General features: G+C 35.8%; 1 protein-coding gene across 1 annotated transcript in view; it reads left to right on the top strand.

Annotated features, from left to right (window-relative positions):
• Positions 1-20495, top strand: part of GMDS (GDP-mannose 4,6-dehydratase) — a 702352-nt gene that overhangs the window by 308228 nt on the left and 373629 nt on the right. Inside the window, exon 7 of the mRNA XM_045841727.1 lies at positions 11889-12016. Coding sequence (XP_045697683.1) covers positions 11889-12016 — 128 coding nt within the window. The remainder of the gene's footprint in view (positions 1-11888; positions 12017-20495) is intronic.

The following is a 20495-nucleotide window of genomic DNA, read 5'->3' on the forward strand; positions in this document are numbered from 1 at the left end:
CCTCCCCACTGAAATTTCTCCATGTGATGTTCATATCTCTGATTCTGTTCCTGTTCTAGTTGTTTGCTTAGTTTTTGTTTTCATTGTTTTTCTTTTTTTAGGTTCATTTGTTGATAGTTGTGAGTTTCTTGTCACTTTACTATTCATATTTTTTATCTTCTTTTACTTAGATAAGTCCCTTTAACATTTCATATGATAATGGCTGGGTGATGATGAACTCCTTTTACCTGTGACCTTATCTGGGAAGCACTTTATCTGCCCTTCCATTCTAAAGGATAGCTTTGCTGGATAGAATAATCTTGGATGTAGTTCCTTGCCTTTCATGACTTCCAATAGTTCTTTCCTGCCCCTTCTTGCCTGCAAGGAGGAAACCATTCTTCTCAGAAATATCCTCTGGTCTCTGGCAGGTTAAAATTAGTAAATATGAACTATTAGTATCACCAAATGCACAAGGGAACAAAAATGACTCATTAGTCAGAGTCACCAGAAATAACAAGAATTAGTCCCTCAAGAACTGTAAATATTGGACTTATTAAATACAGAATATAAAATTAGTAAAGCATATTTAAATTTAAAAAATGATACATCTCCCTGGCTGGTGTGGCTCAGTGGATTGAATGCAGGCTGTGGGGGGGCTCTGCCCACAGGGCCCCCACCCCGCTGCTGCCACAGATGAGAATAAGTCTACCAAGACATGATCTGCTTTGGGAAAAAAGGTGGCTGATCTCTCAAAAGAGAAGGGCCAAGAGCCTGTTCTTCAATGGGCTTTTACTAGGTTCAGTTTGCACAGGAATACAGGTAAAGCTCATTAATCATTGTGAGGCAGAAGGATCAAACAATAGATAACAAAGACCTCTGAGGGCCTATTTTGAGTCAGGGTCAGATAACTAAGGAGCTGTTAAACTTTGAGGAACAAACTTACTTCTTGCTTGGACCCTTATCATTTAATTGAGAGCATTCTAAACCAAGCAGGTTTCACAGGATTTTACATATTCTTTCTTAGGCCTGATTGCCCAGGGAACCCACCCTTTCCAGCACAGGGCTACACCACCCTCTGTCATTGTTTCAGGCTTAAGTCAGGCAGCCAGGAGATTAGGACATTTCTCACAGACAGAATGAGGACTCAGGCTTTGTCAAAGCCTAGGGACGAGGGCCCCCCCAAAGGGATAGGTCCCCCTTTTGCTGTAGCCCCCAAAGTCCTTCCTTGGGGGCCTCCCACGTGATCGTGCCTATCTTAGGTCATTCCCCCCTTGGGGAATCTTACCCATCATTGGCTAACCAACCAAGCATTGGGGGCCATTTATGGATGAAGTAAAAGGAGCAGAAGCAGAGCTTCTGCCAGGGAGCAGAGCTTCTGCCAGGGAGATAAGCTTTTGTCTCCTTAGTGGCTTATGGTCCAAGGTCACTCCCTCAGCCTTAGCCTTGGTGGGAGTTACACCTTCTGAAACCAGGCAGGGCAATTCCCAACAGCGGGCTTGCAAACCAAAGGGTCTCTGGTTCAGTTCCCAGTCTAGGGCACATGCCCGGGTTACAGGCCAAGTCCCCAGTAGAGGGCACGCAAGAGGCAACCACACATTGATGTTTCTCTCCCTATCTTTCTCCCTCCCTTCCCCTCTCTAAAAATACATAAATAAAAATATTTTTTTTAAAATGATACATCATGATAAGTAAACAACAACAGAACATAAAAATATCCAGGCAGATTTAAAAAAGAGAATGAATGTTAGATATAAAAATTATTAAAATAAACAATTAAACATCTTCCTTAAATATTAGACTACTGAGGGGAAATTAGATGGATCTAAATTATTCAGAATTTGCAAAGAAGGATAAAAAGATGAAAATTGTTAGTAGAGGTAGAGAGAGAGAGCATCTAGTATTCTTTTCTAGAAGGAAATAGAAAGGGAAAATAGAGTGAAGAAGAGGTATTGTTTGAAGAGATGGTTATTAAGAAATTTCTAGACCTGATATAGGAGACACAGATACAGAAGCACTGTGTACACAAAGCAGAAAATCATATCTATACACATGGAATTGAAACTTTAGGATACTGAAGACAAAATAAACATTTCTAAACTAATGAGGAGAAAAAAAGACAACCCACAAAGCCATGACAGTTAGACTGCACGCTACTGACAGCAACAAAAGGAAACCTGATAAGGCAGTAGAACAATACTTTCAGCATGCTAAGAGAAAATGATTTTCAACCTGGAATTGTAAAATGAGCAAAACTATCTTTTAAATATGAGCCATACAATTTATCCGCATTAAAGAAATTTCTAAAGAATTTATTTTAAGAAGGAAGGAAATTATGTTAGAGGAAATATTCAAAAAGGAATGATGAGGAACAAAGTTTACCAAAACTTTGTGTATACAGAACTATACACAGCATCTCTAGTCTAAAATTATAAATAGATGTGAAGAAAGACACCCAGGGAACTGTTTCTATTAACTGAGACAAATTTGCAGAACTTAAATAGAGAGGAAATTTATTTTATTAACAGAATCAAACTTATAGAGTTTAAATAGAGACAAAACTTATTTTATCACCTTTAAATTAGTCTTTTGCATTTGGAGACTCTGTTTGACTATTGTGCTCATAAAAGATATATAATTACCCCTAAGGTGATATTAATACAATATAATACTTGATTCATGTTTTATCATATTTCCTCAACTATTCTAATCCTTGATCCTCATAGTGGGCTATGAGGATCATAGCCTACTGCCCAGAATTTGTGAATGTGACCTTATTCAGAAAAATGGTCCTACCATTGCATATATAATTAGGTTAAGGATTTGGGGATAAAGAGATCATTCTGAATTGCCAGGGTAGACTCTAAATCCAATGGCTAGTGTTCTCATAAGAAACAGAAAAGGCAGAGACACAGACACACAAAGCAGAAGGAAAATTGAACCTGCGACATTTTGGTGTGCAGAATAACATTCTAATCAACTGAGCCACCTGACCAGTACTAGGCCTTAATACTTTTTAAAGATTTATCACAGTAAAAATATCTAAGACAGTAGACTTTGATAACTAATAGAAGTACTTTATGCTGATACAGTGTTCTGAGATACAACCTTTGACTTGTGTCTCATTTGATTCTTAGTATGGATTATTATTCTATTTTACTGATAAGGCAACTAAAAAGTTGAAACACTTGCTTAGTGGATTGAGCACCAGCCTGCAAACCAAAAGGTTGCAGGTTCAATTCTCAGTGAGGGCACAAGCCTGGGTTGCTGGCCAGTTCCGCAGTTGGGAGCAAGTTAGAGGCAACTGATTGATATTTCTCCCCCTCTTTTGCTTCCTCCCTTCCCCTCTCTTTAAAAATAAATAAATAAAATCTTTTAAAAAAGATAATAGCACTGATAATAGTAATAGAATTATTTTTAAAATATATAATATTGATTATGCTCTACAGTTGTCCCTTTTCCCCTCCTTTATTCCCATCTGCCCTGTACACCCCCTCCCACCCACATTCCACCCCCCCCCCCACTGTCCATGTCCATGGGTCATATATATATAAGTTCTTTGGTTTCTACATTTCCTATACTATTCTTACCCTCCCCTGTCTATTTTCTACCTACCATTTATGCTATTTATTCTCTGTACCTTTTACTTCTCTCTCCCCTTCCCACTCCTCCACTGGTAACCCTCCATGTGATCTCCATTTCTGTGATTCTATTCCTGTTCTAGTTGTTTGCCTATTTTATTTTGTTTTTGTTTTTTAGGTTCTGTTGTTATGAGTTTGTTGTCATTTTACTGTTCATATTTTTTATCTTTTTCTTAGATAAGTCCCTTTAACATTTCCTGTAATAAAGGCGTGATAATGGTGATAATGGTGATAATGAACTCCTTTTACTTGATCTTATCTAGGAAGCACTTTATCTGCCCTTCCATTCTAAAGGATAACTTTGCTGGATAGCGTAATCTTGGATGTAGGTCCTTGCCTTTCATGACTTTGAATACTTCTTCCAGCTCCTTCTTGCCTGCAAGATCTCTTTTGAGAAATCAGCTGACAGTCTTATGGGCACTCCTTTGTAGGTAACTGTCTCCTTTTCTCTTGCTTCTTCTAAGATTCTCTCCTTATTTTAAATTTTGGCTAATGTAATTATGATGTGCCTTGGTGTATTCCTCTTTGGGTCCAACTTCTTTGAGGCTCTCTGAGCTTCCTGGAAGTTTATTTCCTTTGCCAGATTAGGGAAGTTCTCCTTCATTATTTGTTCAAATAAATTTCCACTTTCTTGGTCTTCCTCTTGTCCTTCTGGCACCCTTATGATTTTGATGTTGGAATGTTTAAGGATGTCCTGGAGTTTCCTAAGACTCTCCTCATTTTTTTTTGAATTCTTGTTTCTTCATTCTTTTCTGATTGAATATTTCTTTCTTCCTTCTGGTCCATACCATTGATTTGAGTCCCAGTTTCCTTCCCATCACTATTGGTTCCCTGTACATTTTCCTTTATTTCACTTAGCATAGTCTTCATTTTTTCCTCTATATTGTGACCATATTCTACCAATTCTGTGGGCATCCTGATTACCAGTGTTTTGAACTGTGCATCTGATAGGTTGGCTATCTCTTCGTTGCTTAGTTGTATTTTTCTGGAGCTTTGATCTGTTCTTTTATTTGGGCCATTTTTTTTTGTTGTTTCGGTATGCCTGTTACACATAAGGAGCAGAGCCTTAGTTGTTCACCAGGGTGGGGCAACCCATGTCACTATGTTGTGATGCTGTATGTGGGAGAGTGGTTCCAGAAGGAACAATGGTGCTTGCTCCATTCTCTGCCAGTTTTCAGTCACTTCCCTTGCTACCCACAATCAAATTGGGCACTTCTGGTACTGATTCCTGGGTGGGTGGGTGGGTGGGTTTGTATAAATTCTAGGACCCTGTGGGTCTCTCTCTATCACATTCTCCTGTGAGGCTGGGAGTTTCTCCTACTGCCGCCTCAACTCCCACTGGTGTTTTCAATCAGAGGTTTGAGGCTTTATTTCCCTGCACCAGAACCCAGGGTTGTGTGGTCTGTCTAGCTCCCCAGTTGTTCCTCCCCATTTATCTGTGTGCGAATGTTGGACTGCCTACTGCACCAGCTGCCAACTTGCTGCAGTTCTTTCTGCCCAACTGCTTGTCTCTACGCCTCTTACCAGTCTGGATGAATGTGTTTTCTTTAACTCCTTGGTTATCAGACTTCCATACAGTTTGATTTTCTGTCAGTTCTTATTGTTTTTTTTTGTTTTTAAGTAGTTGTTGTTCTTCTTTTGGTTTTGCAAGGAGGCATAGTGTGTCTATCTATGCCTCCATCTTGGCCAGAAGTCCAAAAGTAATGGGATTATTAATAACTCACATGGTGTATAACCCTGTTTCCAATGTTCTGTCTGAAAGACCTTATCCTTTGCTTGGATTAGATATTAAACCTGCAATCTATTTTCAGGTCCTGACCTGGCATCATTAGGTTCTGTTCCCATCATAGACCCCTTAATGGCTGCCCATGACCTGTTCTCTGGAGCTCCCCCTTTACCTGGGCACTTCTTGGAGACTCAGCTTTGACTTTAAATACATTATAATAATATTTTTATATTTGCTATATATTTTTTAATTTTATAAATATTATTTGAAAATATTTTGCTAAATATTTTCATATTTGCTATATAGCTGAAACAGAAATTGTGTTCTTTCCATTCTATCAGTACTCATGGTCTCAATCTTTGAACTGATATTTCGACTAAAACTCTTTTTAATTGATCTCCCTCTTAATAATGTGCATCTTTGTGGGTACTCTATTTTTCCTAGGTTAACAAGTTTACATTGAAAAAGTAACCTATATTGTATGAGTCTGCATACCTGCCTTTGGCTGTTTATTTAGATTTGGTCTTAATCTCAGAAATTTAAAATCAGAGAATTAAGAGACCTAGTCATAAAAGAACTAAGAAATCTGAACTTTTCATTGAGGCTTAATTATAGATACTATTAACATTGTAATATAATAATTATAATAACAGCTAATATTTATTTATAACTTTCTAATTATATTACCTAGATGTTCTTACTTAAATATCAAAACTACATGGCAAGTACTGTTGTTATTCTTATTTTACATACAAGGACATGTTAATATTAATTAATTCCTTAAATGGCTGTAGTGATTTATATTCTACAGCATAGTTTTATATACATTAGTGTACCTTTGAATTTGGAGTGTTAAATATTACTTTATTGGTAGTTTACACAGGAAACTGTAACTTTAAATTTATTAAATGGTTTATGCTATTAACTAACAGCTGGACTCCTTTCAGTTCTTTAGCTAACTATTCATTTCTTGGTCATCTTCATAGCTAGGGTCTTCTAGTTTAAGGTTCTTAGAAACCAAGCATGTATTTAAAATAATTATGGGAGTTCTACTACCCACATGTGTTCTAATGCCCAACCACTTAAGCAATCTAGTGCACTACACTGTGAGTTATTGAAAACAGCATGAAGTAGGTCAAGATAGGGGTCAGATTTGACTATTTGTCTGAACATGGACAGTCAGTCAGCCTCTCTTTCCTCACCTGCACATTTGAGATGGTTGGACAAATTGACCTCTAAGGTGTTAGCCCTCGTGTATAATAATTTTATATCATTCTCTCCTAGGATAGAACTATGTAAGGCAGGGATGTCAAACTCATTTTCACCAGGGGTCACATCAGCCTTGTGGTTGCCTTCAAAGGACCGAATGTAACTTTAGGACTGTATAAATGTAACTACTCCTTAACTATGGGCAAGGAGCTCGGTGCTGCCCCTGGGTAGAAACAAAGCGGATAAAACAAGGTGGAAGGCCAGATTTGGCCCGTGGGCCTTGTGTTTGCCACCTGTGATATAAGGAGTAAAAATGAAGAGAGCAAAATTTTTAAAAATTATTTTAAGCCTCTCCTAAGAATTACCTTGTAAACCATATGGTAGCAATAATATTTTTTAAATTAATCTTAAAATGAAAATAAGAAGAGTTACATTATGAGATCAAAGAGAACAGTACTTAGGAACAAATTTAACAATAGAAGGACAAAACATACTCTCTGGAAACTACTAAATATTACTCATAAAAATTTTAAAAGACCTAAATAAATGGGAAGACATCTTGTTCTCATCAATCGGAAGATATAGTATTGTTAAAACAACAGTGTTTCCCATCTTGATCTACAGATTCAGCACAATCTCTTATCAAAAAAATCCCAGTTGACTGGGATTTTGCAGAAATTAATAAGCTGATCATAAAATTCATATGGAAATTTAAGGGACTGAAAATAGCTAAAACAGTCTTTAAAAAAGAACAAAAAAGACTCACACTTCTTGATTTTAAAACTCAATGTTAAGCTATAGTAATCAAGAATTTGTGGTTATGTCATAAGGATAGATACATAGATCAATGGAATAGACTAAAAGTGAGAAATAAACTCACTTATTTACAGTTATTGATTTTCAACAAAAGATGTCAAGGCAATTCAAAGCGAGAAAGAATAACCTTTTCAACAGTGTTAGGACAACTGTACATACAGATGCAAATGGATGAAAGACCTAAATGTAAGAACAAAATCAATAAAATTTATTTTAAAATATAGGAGAAAATCTTCATGATCTTGGGCTAGGCATAACCCTCTTGGATATGACACTGAAACCTCATACTACAAAAATATAAAATTAGCCAAACTGAACTTCTTTAAAATATAAAAAAAACCTTTTGTGCATCAGAGACAGCATCAAGAAAGTGAAAATATAACCAATATGAGAGAAGATATTTGTAAATTATATATCTGATAAAGGACTTGGATCCAGAATACCATATTTTTCTGTGCTTAATGTGCACTTTTTTGCCCAAATTTTTGAGGGAAAAATAAGGATGCACATTTTACATGGGTAGTACCTGAAATACCTTTTATCTGTTCATGTGTTTTCTGATTATTTTTTATATAAAATTTCTTCTACCATTCTCTAGCTGGTGCAGCTCAGTGGATTGAGTGCCAGCCTGTGAACATAAGAGTTCAGTTTGATTCCCAGTCAGGGCATGTGCCTGGGTTGCGGGCCAGGTCCCCAGTAGGGGGCACATGAGAGACAACCACACATTGATGTTTCTCTCCCTCTGTTTCTCTCTCCCTTCCCCTCTGTCTAAAAATAAATAAATAAATAAATAAATAAATAATCTTAGAAAAGATTACTTTAAAAAATTCTTGTACCATAATATGTTCAAAAATAAATTCCAAAATTCCTTTATAATACAAAAAAACAAGTATCTAAATATAAATAAATAAATAAATAAGTTATTGAATTAAAAGATTGAAACAAAAGTTTTTTTTTCCCCTGAAAGTTTAGGCCAAAAAATGTAAGTGTGCATTATACATGGCAAAATATGATATATAAAGAACTCTTACAACTCGAATAATAAAAAGACAAGTAACACAATTTAAAAATGGGCAAAGAATCTGAATAGACATTTCTCCAAAGAAGATAAAACAATGGTCAAAAGCACATGAAAATAAAGATGATCATTAGTCATCAGAGAAATCAAATCAAAATTGTTACAAGATAACACTCAATATCCAGTAGGATAACTATTGTCTAAAAAATAAGCCATAACAAGTGCATGGGAGGATGTGGAGAATTAAGAACTGTTCACTGCTGGTGGGAATGTGAAATGGTATGGGCACATGAAATGATGCAGACACTTTGTAGTACCAGTGTGGCAGTTCCTCAATAAATTAATCATAGAGTTGCCCTGTGACCCAGTAATTCCACCTTTAGATATATACCTAAGAGAAATAAAAATGTCCAAGTAAGAACTTGTCCATGAATGTTCATGGATAAGGAGCATTATTCACAATAGCCAGAAGATGGAAACTACCCAAATGTCCATTTTCTGATAAATGAATAGGTAAAGTGTGTTATATTCACATAATAGAATATTATTCAGCCATTAAGAAGTAATGAAGTACTAATTTATATTGTAATATAGGTGAACTTTTAAATATTATGCTAAGTGAGAGAAGCCAGTTATAAAAGACTACATATTATTCCATTCATATGAAGTGTTCAGAATAGGCCAATCTATAGTGATAAAAAGTAGATTAGTGGTTGCCTAAAGCAGAAGGGATGGTAGAAAATGAGGAGTGATTGCTAAATGATATGGAGTTCCTTCTTGTGGTGACGAAAATATTCCAGAATTCACTGTAGCTCTGACTGCACCATATCTAAGTACACTAAAAGCCACTGAATTATACACTTAAGTGGATGAATTGTATGGTATGTGAATTATATCTCAATATAGCTGTTAAAATATAACTAAAAAATAATTTTAAAGAACTTGAAATTTCAAATGAATTTGACTAGTTATCCAAGATAACTTTTGGATCTAGATTAAGAATGACTCCATAAGTCCTAGAATGCCATTGTAAAATCTGGTCAGGTAGAGCCTGGGCTTCATAGTCACATTGACACTGACTTGAACCCTGTTTTGGAATGGCCAATTTGCATAGCTTCTCTGAATCTCAGCTGCTTTTCTACAAAATGCAGGTAATAATAATTCTTACCTGTGGGTTGCTCTGAAAAATTAAATGAGTTTCTGCATCTGAAGAGTTTAGTGCACTGTTAAAAGCAGTGGCCATCATCAAATGTTTCATGCTTGTCGTCATTGCTAGATGAGCTTAAGGAGAAAGGCCTGCTGAAAGGTTCCTCCCTACGATTTCATGTTTTGTACCTTCTACCTGGATCACTGTCCCTGTCTCACAACTTAATTACTCCCTTCATGACCTCACTGGGAGACTCATTCAGGCTTCTTTTTTGGTAGGTGTCTTCTGACCATGTGGAGCAGTGGTGTTACAGGCCCGGACTGTTTCTGCCCTTGCAAAGCTGTTATTTCATTTCTGGCAGCACTGATTTGTCTATCTTACCCTTTCTGTCCTGCTTGAGAGTAGGGACTGCTGCTTCACTCGCAGATCCCCCAGCTTAGTGCTCAGTGTTTGGTAGGTGCTCAGTTTATACTGGTTGAAAGCATGAACATGACACTATAGGGTCTAAGTGGATTGCTTGAACTTGTGCTTCCATTTGACTCCTAAATATTAGTATGCTGGTAAATAGAATAATCTGAACTCTTGCATGTTGGGAACTTTTAATGATTTGACATCACAGGTTTATCTAGTATGCTTTGGGAGAATAGTATAGTCTACCCATTAGAATAGAAAGATAGGGCCCTGACCGCATGGCTCAATTAGTTGGAGTGTCATCCTGTAGTACATCAAAAGGTTGTAGGCTCAATCTTCAGTCAGGACACATACTTAGGTTGTGGGGTTGGATCCAGCATCAGGGCCTGTTTAGGAGGCAACCAATAGATGTCTCTCTCCCTCTCTCTCTCTCTCTCTCTCTCTCTCTCTCTCTCTTTTCCTTACTCTCTCTCTAAAATCCTGGGGTGAGGATTAAAAAAACTGTTATAAGTCAATAGAAAATTGCTAATCAGGGATAGATTGGGAAGAATTTTAACCTAATATTTTTTCATTTTGAAAGGTTCTTTTTTGAGTCAGGACCTCTGTGTGTTATATAAACTACTACAGAAAGTTGAAATTTTGGCTTTCTGAAAGAACTGTTTGAACTGCTAAGAGAAACTGAAAATGTGGATTTCCATGGAAGTCCCATTGTCATGTTTAATTATATGGCATTGGTTTAAATGTATATACTGTGTTTGTTTAGTAAGTGAATCTAGTATATGTTTGAACTTGCAATGGGCCATATTCTTGCCAAAATTTAGAAAACCTATTTAGAAAAATTCCCCTTATTCCTGTGCCAATTTCTGTAGAAGCCAAAAGTTTTCATCACAACATTCACCTTCCTGCTTCATCTGTAAAGGGACAAAGATAAAGTTATTGATAAAGTATGATAGTAATCTACCTAAACTGTGTGAAACCATTATTGACTAGTTCATATGTGTGTTATTACCTTGAGAATTTGGCATCTTGATGTTTTGTGATAACTTTGCCTAGGTATAGGAGTATGGGTAAAATTGTCTCAGCAGTGTCTTCTAATTTTATCCTTTTTGTGTATATGTGTGACCTTTTAAAAATAAATGGAGGTTTATTTTAAAGACCAGAGAGCATTAAAACAATTTCATTACTTTCTTAAATATATGACACCTTTCATTCATTCATTTCAAATGTTAATAAAGAATTCAGGAGCCTGTTCTTTTCAGGAACACTTAAATGAAATTGGAAGCTAGCACTGCAGTAAGTATAGTATAGAGAAACTTTTGATTTAGAACTGTAGCCTATTTTATAATTGGATGGCTATGCAAGCCTCTAAATAGAAGCAATCTCCCCTTGTTGACCACTCAAATGCATTCCTTGTTTGTGACTTTTAACAGTCACACACTCTGTAAGCTAAGTTACTGTCCTCCCCCTCTCCCCAGGAGTCCCAGAATAGCTTTATTAATAGGAATATATGATGTTTATGTCCTTAAAAAATCAGGGTGGTCTTAGATGTCTGTCTTCCATTCTGGCACTTCCTTTTATATAACCCTTTTGAATTTTCTGTTTAAAAACTGGCATTGTGGTAGCTTTTCCTTGGCCCAGTGCCTGGGTTGCATATTGCAGCAACGAATTAGGAATGTTAAGACATAAGTCCCCCAAAGAAAAATGTTTGTTATGAAAGTAGAGCTGATGTGACGCTTAGAATTAGGGCTTCTTAACTTATCTAAATGACAGTTAATGATCTTTTTCTTTTATTTTTTTTCTTTTTTGCCCCCTTAAATTATTACTTTAAAGAAGAGGAGGGAAAAGAGTAAAAGGAGTGCCCAGAGGCTGAGGTTGGGTTTGGTTCACCAAACTGTTATATGTCAAATGCATTCTACTGATAATACATCTTTTGTCTCTTTTTAGGAGCTAATTTTGTTACTAGAAAAATTAGCCGGTCAGTAGCTAAGATTTACCTTGGACAACTGGAATGTTTTAGCTTGGGAAATCTGGATGCCAAACGAGATTGGGGCCATGCCAAGGACTATGTAGAGGTAGGAACTAACTCATGTTCTTAACAATTCCTGTATCAGTTGGTATTTTAAATGCCAGGCCTCTAGTGGCAAAGGTGGTAGCATATAAAATTTTGCTAGTGTAGATATGTTTAAGCTCATATTGCTTTCAATTTAAGGCCCTTTGATCCAGCAGTACATGTAGGTTATACTGAATGTCACTTGAACGAGGGAACCTTTTTAAAAAAATGTGTTGTTCATTGTTTTGGATGATGGATAAAAAAAAATGTTTGAATGTTTGCCTTCACTTTCTAAAGATTTTTTTTCAGCTCCCACTTTTTGTACCTTCTCCTTCCTTCCTTCCCAATTCACATATAACTAACTGTGAAATAGTTTTCTGGTATAAAGGTACTGGTTCTCAGATCTTCAAGAAATACTACCTGATTTCAATTTGTATAATCTAAGACCTTCACATTTGTATTATTCTACTAAATTACTCTTAAGAGTGATATTCTTATAGAACTTTTGGTTTCTGATGCTTAAGAGTCTATTTATTGCCCTACACAAATCTTAAAGTGTGGCTTTTCACACCAGTGTACTTTGTCCATTAAATAAAGAGATAGAGATGTTAATGATGCTATTACAGAATAATAGATATACTTAAAGGAAATTTACATTTTCATGCTTGAGATTTATATACTACACGTTAAATTTTGGTTTGTGTTACATATGTAAGTAGTATAATCTTTCTTTAAATAAGTCATTGCATTTTACCTTGCCCTAATTAGTATGCTTTCGGATATCTACGGTGGTTCTATGGCCATAGACCTGAATGAGCAGGTTCTTTACATTGTCATTTTCCCTGGAGCTTGCTTGTCCTTGTTTAGGTGCTTACAGATTTCCTGTGCTGCAGAAGACTGTTTCTGTCTTTTCAGGATTCCTCCCTGGGAATCTGGATCTGGCTTCCTTGTTCATTGATTCAAAAAAAAAAAAACTTGAACATTTACAAAAGAAAGCAAACAAGTAGTTCACTTGCTAACACAGAGGTTTGCTTAGGCATTTGTTACTATTTATGTGTACTTGAACACCTATCACTGATTTACATTACGAACAAAAAAATAGCTCAGATTTAAATTTTGAACATCACAACATTAAATATATTCAATATTTAATATTTAAATTGAAAAATTAAAACATTTAAATATGTTTTTATGAGCTTTAATTACAAAGAAGCACTTAATGACATTAGTCAGATATATTTTAAGAATGTTACATTAAAAAATATAAAAGGCCACACTTTCAGAAATTATTAGAAAATGGGAGAAGGGAGATGTTAGCAGAAGCTGAATTTGTGTAACCTATATGACCTTACCTACTTAAAAATATGAGGCAAAATAAGAACATTATTTCTTCAATAATAACATTTTAATGTAAACCTTCTAGCTATCTGAATATAGTTAAGAGTTTTACAGAAGACTAATTTGTTGTCCCTCTTTATCCAAACTCTTATTTTCTGAATTCAGGAACTAAATAGATCACATTTCATTCTATTTTATTTTATATTTTTGCACTCGAGTTTAGAAAAAGTTTGTATTGGAACAGAAATAGATTTTGATAGGGAGAGAAACATATCAAAATGTTAATGATGCTTATTACAGGTTATGTTTATATTCTTCTTTACATTTATATATATGTAACATATATATGTTTTATATATATACATATATATAAAATATGTATATATACACATATATGTATATATACATATATATAAAACATATATATATGTTTTTCATATATTTGAAGTAAATATATACGGAATTTTAAAATCAGGAAACAAAATTAATGACATTTTAAAAATAGGTCAAAATATCTACCAAAAATGCATGAAACTGTTAAATAAATACATAAATAATTAGAAAATCTTTTGTGAGCTTAGTGAATCTGGAAGAAGGACCCTGCTGTCATTTCATTCCCAAAATGCCATGGCTCTCACTGTTCCTGAGTATAGCTCAAACCTTGGTACAAAGGGCCCACATTGGTATTCATTTAAAGTAAACATATTTTAGAAATATTTTGGCTCAGAGACATCAAAAAGTTATCCCTAATGATGTCATTTTGAAGAATCCTTGACAAGAAACTATCAGTACAGCATACCAGAAGCCAAAACATTTGTGTGAAAGCAAGATGTTCTGGCCTTTCAGTAAAATACAAAATTTTCAAATTTTACAGAGGGACACACATAAAAAATTAAGTCATTCTCATTGACATTCAAGACCTGATTTGTTCCACAAACAAGTGCCTTTTAATATTAAAGATCCCCTTGGAGTTCTGACTAGAACACATGTAATAAGCATTGTATAGGTACTTTTTATGGGTTCTTGATTTCTAAAAAAAATCATTAAGAAGTCATAGTTTGCTATCTCCATTTTAAGAAATATTACCATCCCTTGCATTCTTAAATGTATTAAAATAAGATCACTTCACAGACTTGTGACTAAAAGTAAATATTGCCAAAATTAAAATAAAAAGCATGAGAATAAAAAGAGAAGTGTTGTTTGTCTAAACTAGGCCGCATCCTGGCAGTGCAATTGGCTTCAGAGTGAGGCGGCCTTGTGAGCACAGATCAGACAGCTTGTACTAGCATCTCATCTATATACATTGTGATTGTATACTCCCCCTCTTTATACACAAATATATTTTGTTGGTAAGTCTTTAGATGAAGTGACATACTTCTTTACTTATGGATGAATTTCCATGATGGAGAGCTGAGAGCATTTGACAAACAGGGTGTAGGTGATCCTGGCTGTGTCAGTGATTTGCTCCTCAGACTTAGACAGGTTTTATATCTAAAATTACCCATCTGTAAAAATGACATAATAACAGCCCTGTAAAAATTAGCATTAATGTGCTGTACATAACATGATTAGAATCTACCTCTGCCTTGTAAACATTTTTGCAACAATTTATACAAAGCCACTTCCTGTTGCTGAGTCAGGATCATTAACATACATTTATAGTCTTGTTTCCTAGATCAAAGTTAGTTTTAAATTATTTGAGTGGGTAAGAGGTATTTCAATTTGAAATGCAAAATATAAAAACTATATTAAATTATATTGTTTCAGAATAAACAAGTTATATACAGTTTCATCTTTTGCAATATTTTATTATAAATATCTTAAACATCCAGAATATTGGATGACTTTTACCACAGATATCCTTATACTCACCAACCAGATTTTATAATTAACATGTTTGTTGCATTTTGAGGAAAATATAAAACAATATTCACATTTAAAAATTACTTTAGTGCATTTGGCTCAGAGCTATAAATACTCAATTTACACAAACACAGGTTATCAAAAATTTGCATTTCTTGTGGGATATAGTCAATTGACAACTCAAATGTTTGAAATTTTTTATCTTTTTATATGATTGTAATACCACACAACCTGTTTTATGCCTGCCCCCCTCCACATATATTGAAGCAACTCCACATATTCATGAGAACACAGGGGTGGCTGTATAACACACTCAAGTCAATTCTTGTCGTCAACATTGTACCAGTAGTGCCTGAAAACTACTCTGGGTGACATTGTTCCTTCAATGCATCTTCTATGGAGTACTTATGGACTTCTACTAGTTGTTACAAATAGCAGTCTTCTAAACTTTGTCCAAAGCCAAATAGCCCTGCAATGACAAAGGTAAGCAAATTTCTTTATTGTAAGACTGACTTCTCAAAACTTATGATACATGAATGTGCACTATGGTCTGCTATGGTTAATAAAGGATTTCTAAAACTTATTTAACCCTTCTGCCATTTTAATAAGAAGTAAATGGCATCATATGTTTAAATAAAATTAATGGAAACCGTTTGGTTTCCAAGGTCCCACCATGATTCCATCTTGATAACACTAGGTGGATCACAACTGTAGCCAGAAAATATTGGCTGGGCTAGAAAGATCTTTAAGCATTTACCACTAACAAGATGTCCCCTTGCTCTTGGGATGCACAGACAATCAAGTAACCTAAGTCTGAGCCCTTCCCAGCAGCACTCAGTGAAAACTCGTCACTGCCAATAGCCAACCAGACAGATGCTCTTGAGGAGTTCAGATGCAGTCCAGGGGACATTCAAATTATTGGGTGAGGATGGACATTCATGAATTTTAATATCACATTCCCCCACACACACCTTTTTCTTTCTTCCTCTGTTTTTTTTTTCTTTTTTTGTAGGGAATAGAAGTTGGAGGTCAGGAGCCTAATTAGTAAAAAAAGCTACTTTTAGAAAAGAAAATAATAATTTCCAAATGATGGTCATTTATTATGTGCCAGAAACTTTGTTAAGGACTTTATATACATTGTGTTATGTAATACGTACAACAATCCTGAAAGGTAGAGAGTATATCTTCATTTTATGAAAGAAGGAACTGAGGTTAAGAGAGGTCAGATAACATATTCACCCCAAACCATGACCAATTGAGATGAATGAAGCCAGAACTCCAGCCCTGGCTCAGTACCTAAGCAACACTAATAACCACTTATTTTTAGTGAAGGGAGGGGAATAGGGACATTAGCAGTGGGATATGTGTAACTTTCCATTTTGCAGCCGGACAGAACATTAAGCTTCTGTCACTTTTTCTCTTTCTACCATACATAGGCCATGGGGAAAGACAAATACCTGGAAGAGACTGGCGGACTCAGCCATCAGATCTCTCTGAACTCACTATATTGGCTCTATAAGGCAACAAGGCAAAGGGTGTACTGGGGAAAATGGGTAGTTAGGTGGCTCTCTCTCTCTCTCTCTTTGTCCATTGGCTTCTAAGTTAACCTTAATTCCAGCTTTCAGTTCTCAGCTGGTAACAGAAACCTTGGGGGAAATGGGGAGCCTCTGGCAGTGGGAAATAGACTGTTGACAGAATTGGGGAGAACTGACCATTGTTTCTCAGTCCTTTCTTTCTCATCTAGTCCCATGTAGTCTGCTGTTAGCATTTTGCATCCTGTGATAATTCATATTTGGAAGAAAATGGTGTCATTTGAACATTTGGGGTTTTATTTAAGGGAAAGCATGCTTATTGCAACATCAGAAACCTGTTCTTTTTCATATTTGGAAGACTAGTTTGATTTCTTATTTTGTTTTTCTCTAAAGCATTAATGGTACCAGAACCCATTCTTCAATAAGGCTTCACTTAACAGAAATGCAGAAGGTCATAGTTGCCTATTTCCTCTGGCCAGATATTGGTCCCTTACAGTGGTCATGCCTCTAACTCCCAGAAACTGTAGGCCCTGTGTAAATTGTTATTTCAATAAATGAAGCCTGCACCATCCATATTTCTAGGATAGATTATTCATCAAATTTCCATCCACAGATAATTTAGAAATATAGAGGTGGATGCATTTTTATATCATATGCATTTAGGTGAATTTTAAAAATATAAACTTGAGCATCTGACATTAAATTAGAAAAGTAGTTGTAGGCAACTGTAGTATGTATATGTATGTGGAGAGAGAATGAAAATGAATACAGAATGGAGTTGCATATTCAGTAGATATAGTGCCTGTGGAAATGGATTATGAAACTTTGTGTAAATGCCATTTATTTTCTAATGGCTGGCAATTAACCACATTAAGGTAGAAGCTTGTACTCCACCCTTTACTCACTTCTTTTGATGCCAAGTGTCATCATACTATTGTGAATCATGAAATGACTGTTTGTACCTAAGAGAGTATGGTTCTATTCCTGAAAATAAAAGTCTGTGGAAAACAGTGTAAAAAGCTTTTTTCCCCTCTTAGATTGTTATGCTCATTCACTTACATTTGAAGTGTACCATATGATTCCTTATGCTCTCTCATTCCGCCCCCAGCTAAAGTGGCTATTTAATTTTTATAAGAAGACTATACATATGATATGGACTTAATTACCTCATAAAATATGACATCACCTAAATTTAGTAATGATTTTGCCTATAGAAGGTATATATCTTTAATATTAAATTCTTCATTCGTACACTAATGTACCCTGGAAAGGACCCAAAAAAAGTATTTGCAATCAAGGTACTCTTTCTCTTATTTTCATTTATCCCATGCCTATGAACACCCAGAAAATAATATCTACCTCCTGTCAAAATCCTCATTTTTAAATTCATTCTGAAGCACTTTTTGTCTTTTTCCTACTTCTCAATGCTTAGTTGCAAGAAATTACTTAATAAAAGTACGTGTTTTGTCCTCACACAGCCTTGGCCCTGCGGCCCAACTCTGTAGCTTTCTCAGACCACTTGAGTGCTCCTTGCTGCTATCTCTGGAGCCCAGGCTCCAGGTTCCCAGGCTTGACCTTAGGGTCCCTTTGTCACAAACGTGTTAATTTTGTCTTTGCTTCCAAAGCCACAAAGCATAAAACCTTTTCCAAATAGAATGTTCCCTAAACCAAAGGCACCCGTTTTTTTTTCTGCCCCCATTTACTCCGTGCTAGAAAACATCTGCTTATTTTCTGCCCTGGAATCATTGCAGGGAAGTCTCAAAGATTCTTTTCATTCTTTTTTTTTAAGCAAAGAAAAAAGTTTGATCCCCTCTGTGAGTGTTGGGTCATTTGCATTTGTAAAATCTGTTATTTATTTGTCTATCTATGGGCTTTAGTATTAAAGCTGGGATAACTGAAGCTTTGTAGAGCAGTTAGATCTGAACTTGGGGGAGCTCTCTGATGGGTACTTTAACCTGCCACACTGACTGTCTGCTCTCCCAGCGCAGCCAGTGGCTGTGAGACCAAGAGACAGACACCTGCAGGAGAAGGCAATCTTTGGGCTCTTGCTTGAAATAGATATTGGTTTTCTACCTAGCATAAAACATTTCTCACTGAATGTCTTATCATGTTTCAGTTCTAGTTGTGATGGCTTTCCTTGATCCCAGCAAAATATTTTCAGGCAGTATTCTCTCTTATTGCATGTGGGCCAAAAAGGAAAACCGAAAAATGTCCATATATTTTCATAGTGTGCTAAGTTCCCCAGTTATCTCTAGATTCTACTATTATTAAGACTTTACTATTTTTAAAAGGAAGCTCTCTGAGCACATGGAAAAAAAATAGAAAGAATGATACACTTGCCCTGATATATAAAACAAAAATTTTAAAATCACAAAACCAGCATTAGTTTAGAAGATCAAATGTCCCTCAGTGTGACTGATTACATTGACATTTGCTGATTCAGAAACCTCTCATTTGTGTGATCATCACATCTCCCAGTTTCCGAGAGTCTCATTTGATAGAGAACTGTCTAGAATAGAGCCTGATTTTCATCACAGATTTATTTTTCTGGAAAACTTCCACTCATCTATTTCTTTCCCTCTCTCAATCCTCCTCCCAATCTGTATCCCCTCTACTGCCACACACACACAGAGAGACACTCACAGAGACACACACATACACACACAAATTAAGAGCAGGTTATTTTCTAATAGTAATGGTCTTCTTTTTCTTAATTACATGTAAACGTGAAATTAAGGATTCCTAGATTTATTTGATAGTAGTTGTAGAAAATCTATGCAAACTATGCAGTTAGAAGAAACATTCTGCAGTATCTTTCTTGGTTCTCTGAGTGTGTAATTTCATTTCCTCCATTTGCTGCACATTAACCAGATTCAGAACATAGATCCCTGTTCTCAGGTCCATCCTCCAGCACTTACTAATGAACTGGAGAGGTGTGCTTCAGCCCCAGGGCTGGTGGTGTGTGGGTTACCTGGGTGGAGCCTGGGGGAGGCAGGTTACATTCCTGGGAGGTGAAGGTGGCCCTTGCCTCTGGGCCATTTTGTAACCACTTCCATACCATACAAATACTCATCTGGGTGTGGCCATTGCATCTCCCTCCTTTTCATTAGTGCCAAGGCAAAGATCAGGATCCCAGGGGCTTTGTGATTTCATATGTTTTTTTTTCCTTATAGTGTCTCTTTTGGTTAAGAATTACTTGCTGATTTTCATTGTATCTTAAATTTCAAGTTTGAAAACAAAATACAAAGCTTTCACCAGGTGTTTTTTAAACCCCTGAAGGTTATCCTTTTGTATTCGTGTTTGCTTTATCATTTCATCTTTGGATTTGATTCTCCCAGCAAACCTCAGACTTTGAGAGCAGGAATTATTATTTACACTTTCCATGAGAAGAGCCCACCCCACTTATTCTTCAGTGCAGCCTCTTGTACTATGATACAGCGTAAGGTTTCTGGGTTGATTGTGGGTATATTTAGTCATTCTCCTGAGATTTTAAAGCCACTTTTTTTTCACTGACTTGAAATGGTAATCATTAAAGAAGGGCCATTACCCCTCACTAGGAATTACAAATAAACTGTTATTTTACTAATAGCCTTTTCTATTCATCCTGAAACAAAGATCACAAATATGAGATATTGAATTAGAAACAAACTGTGAAACATTTGAAGAGGCAAAATTTAAAAGGCCAGGTCATATATCCTAAGTAGGAGACTTTCTTTGAAGTATTAATTTAATAGTTGTACAATCATATAATTTGAAGAAGATATCAGC

Source organism: Phyllostomus hastatus, unplaced genomic scaffold, assembly GCF_019186645.2.
Source record: "Phyllostomus hastatus isolate PE091 unplaced genomic scaffold, TTU_PhHast_1.1 phas_contig_37, whole genome shotgun sequence".
NCBI classification, from domain to species: Eukaryota; Metazoa; Chordata; class Mammalia; order Chiroptera; family Phyllostomidae; genus Phyllostomus; species Phyllostomus hastatus.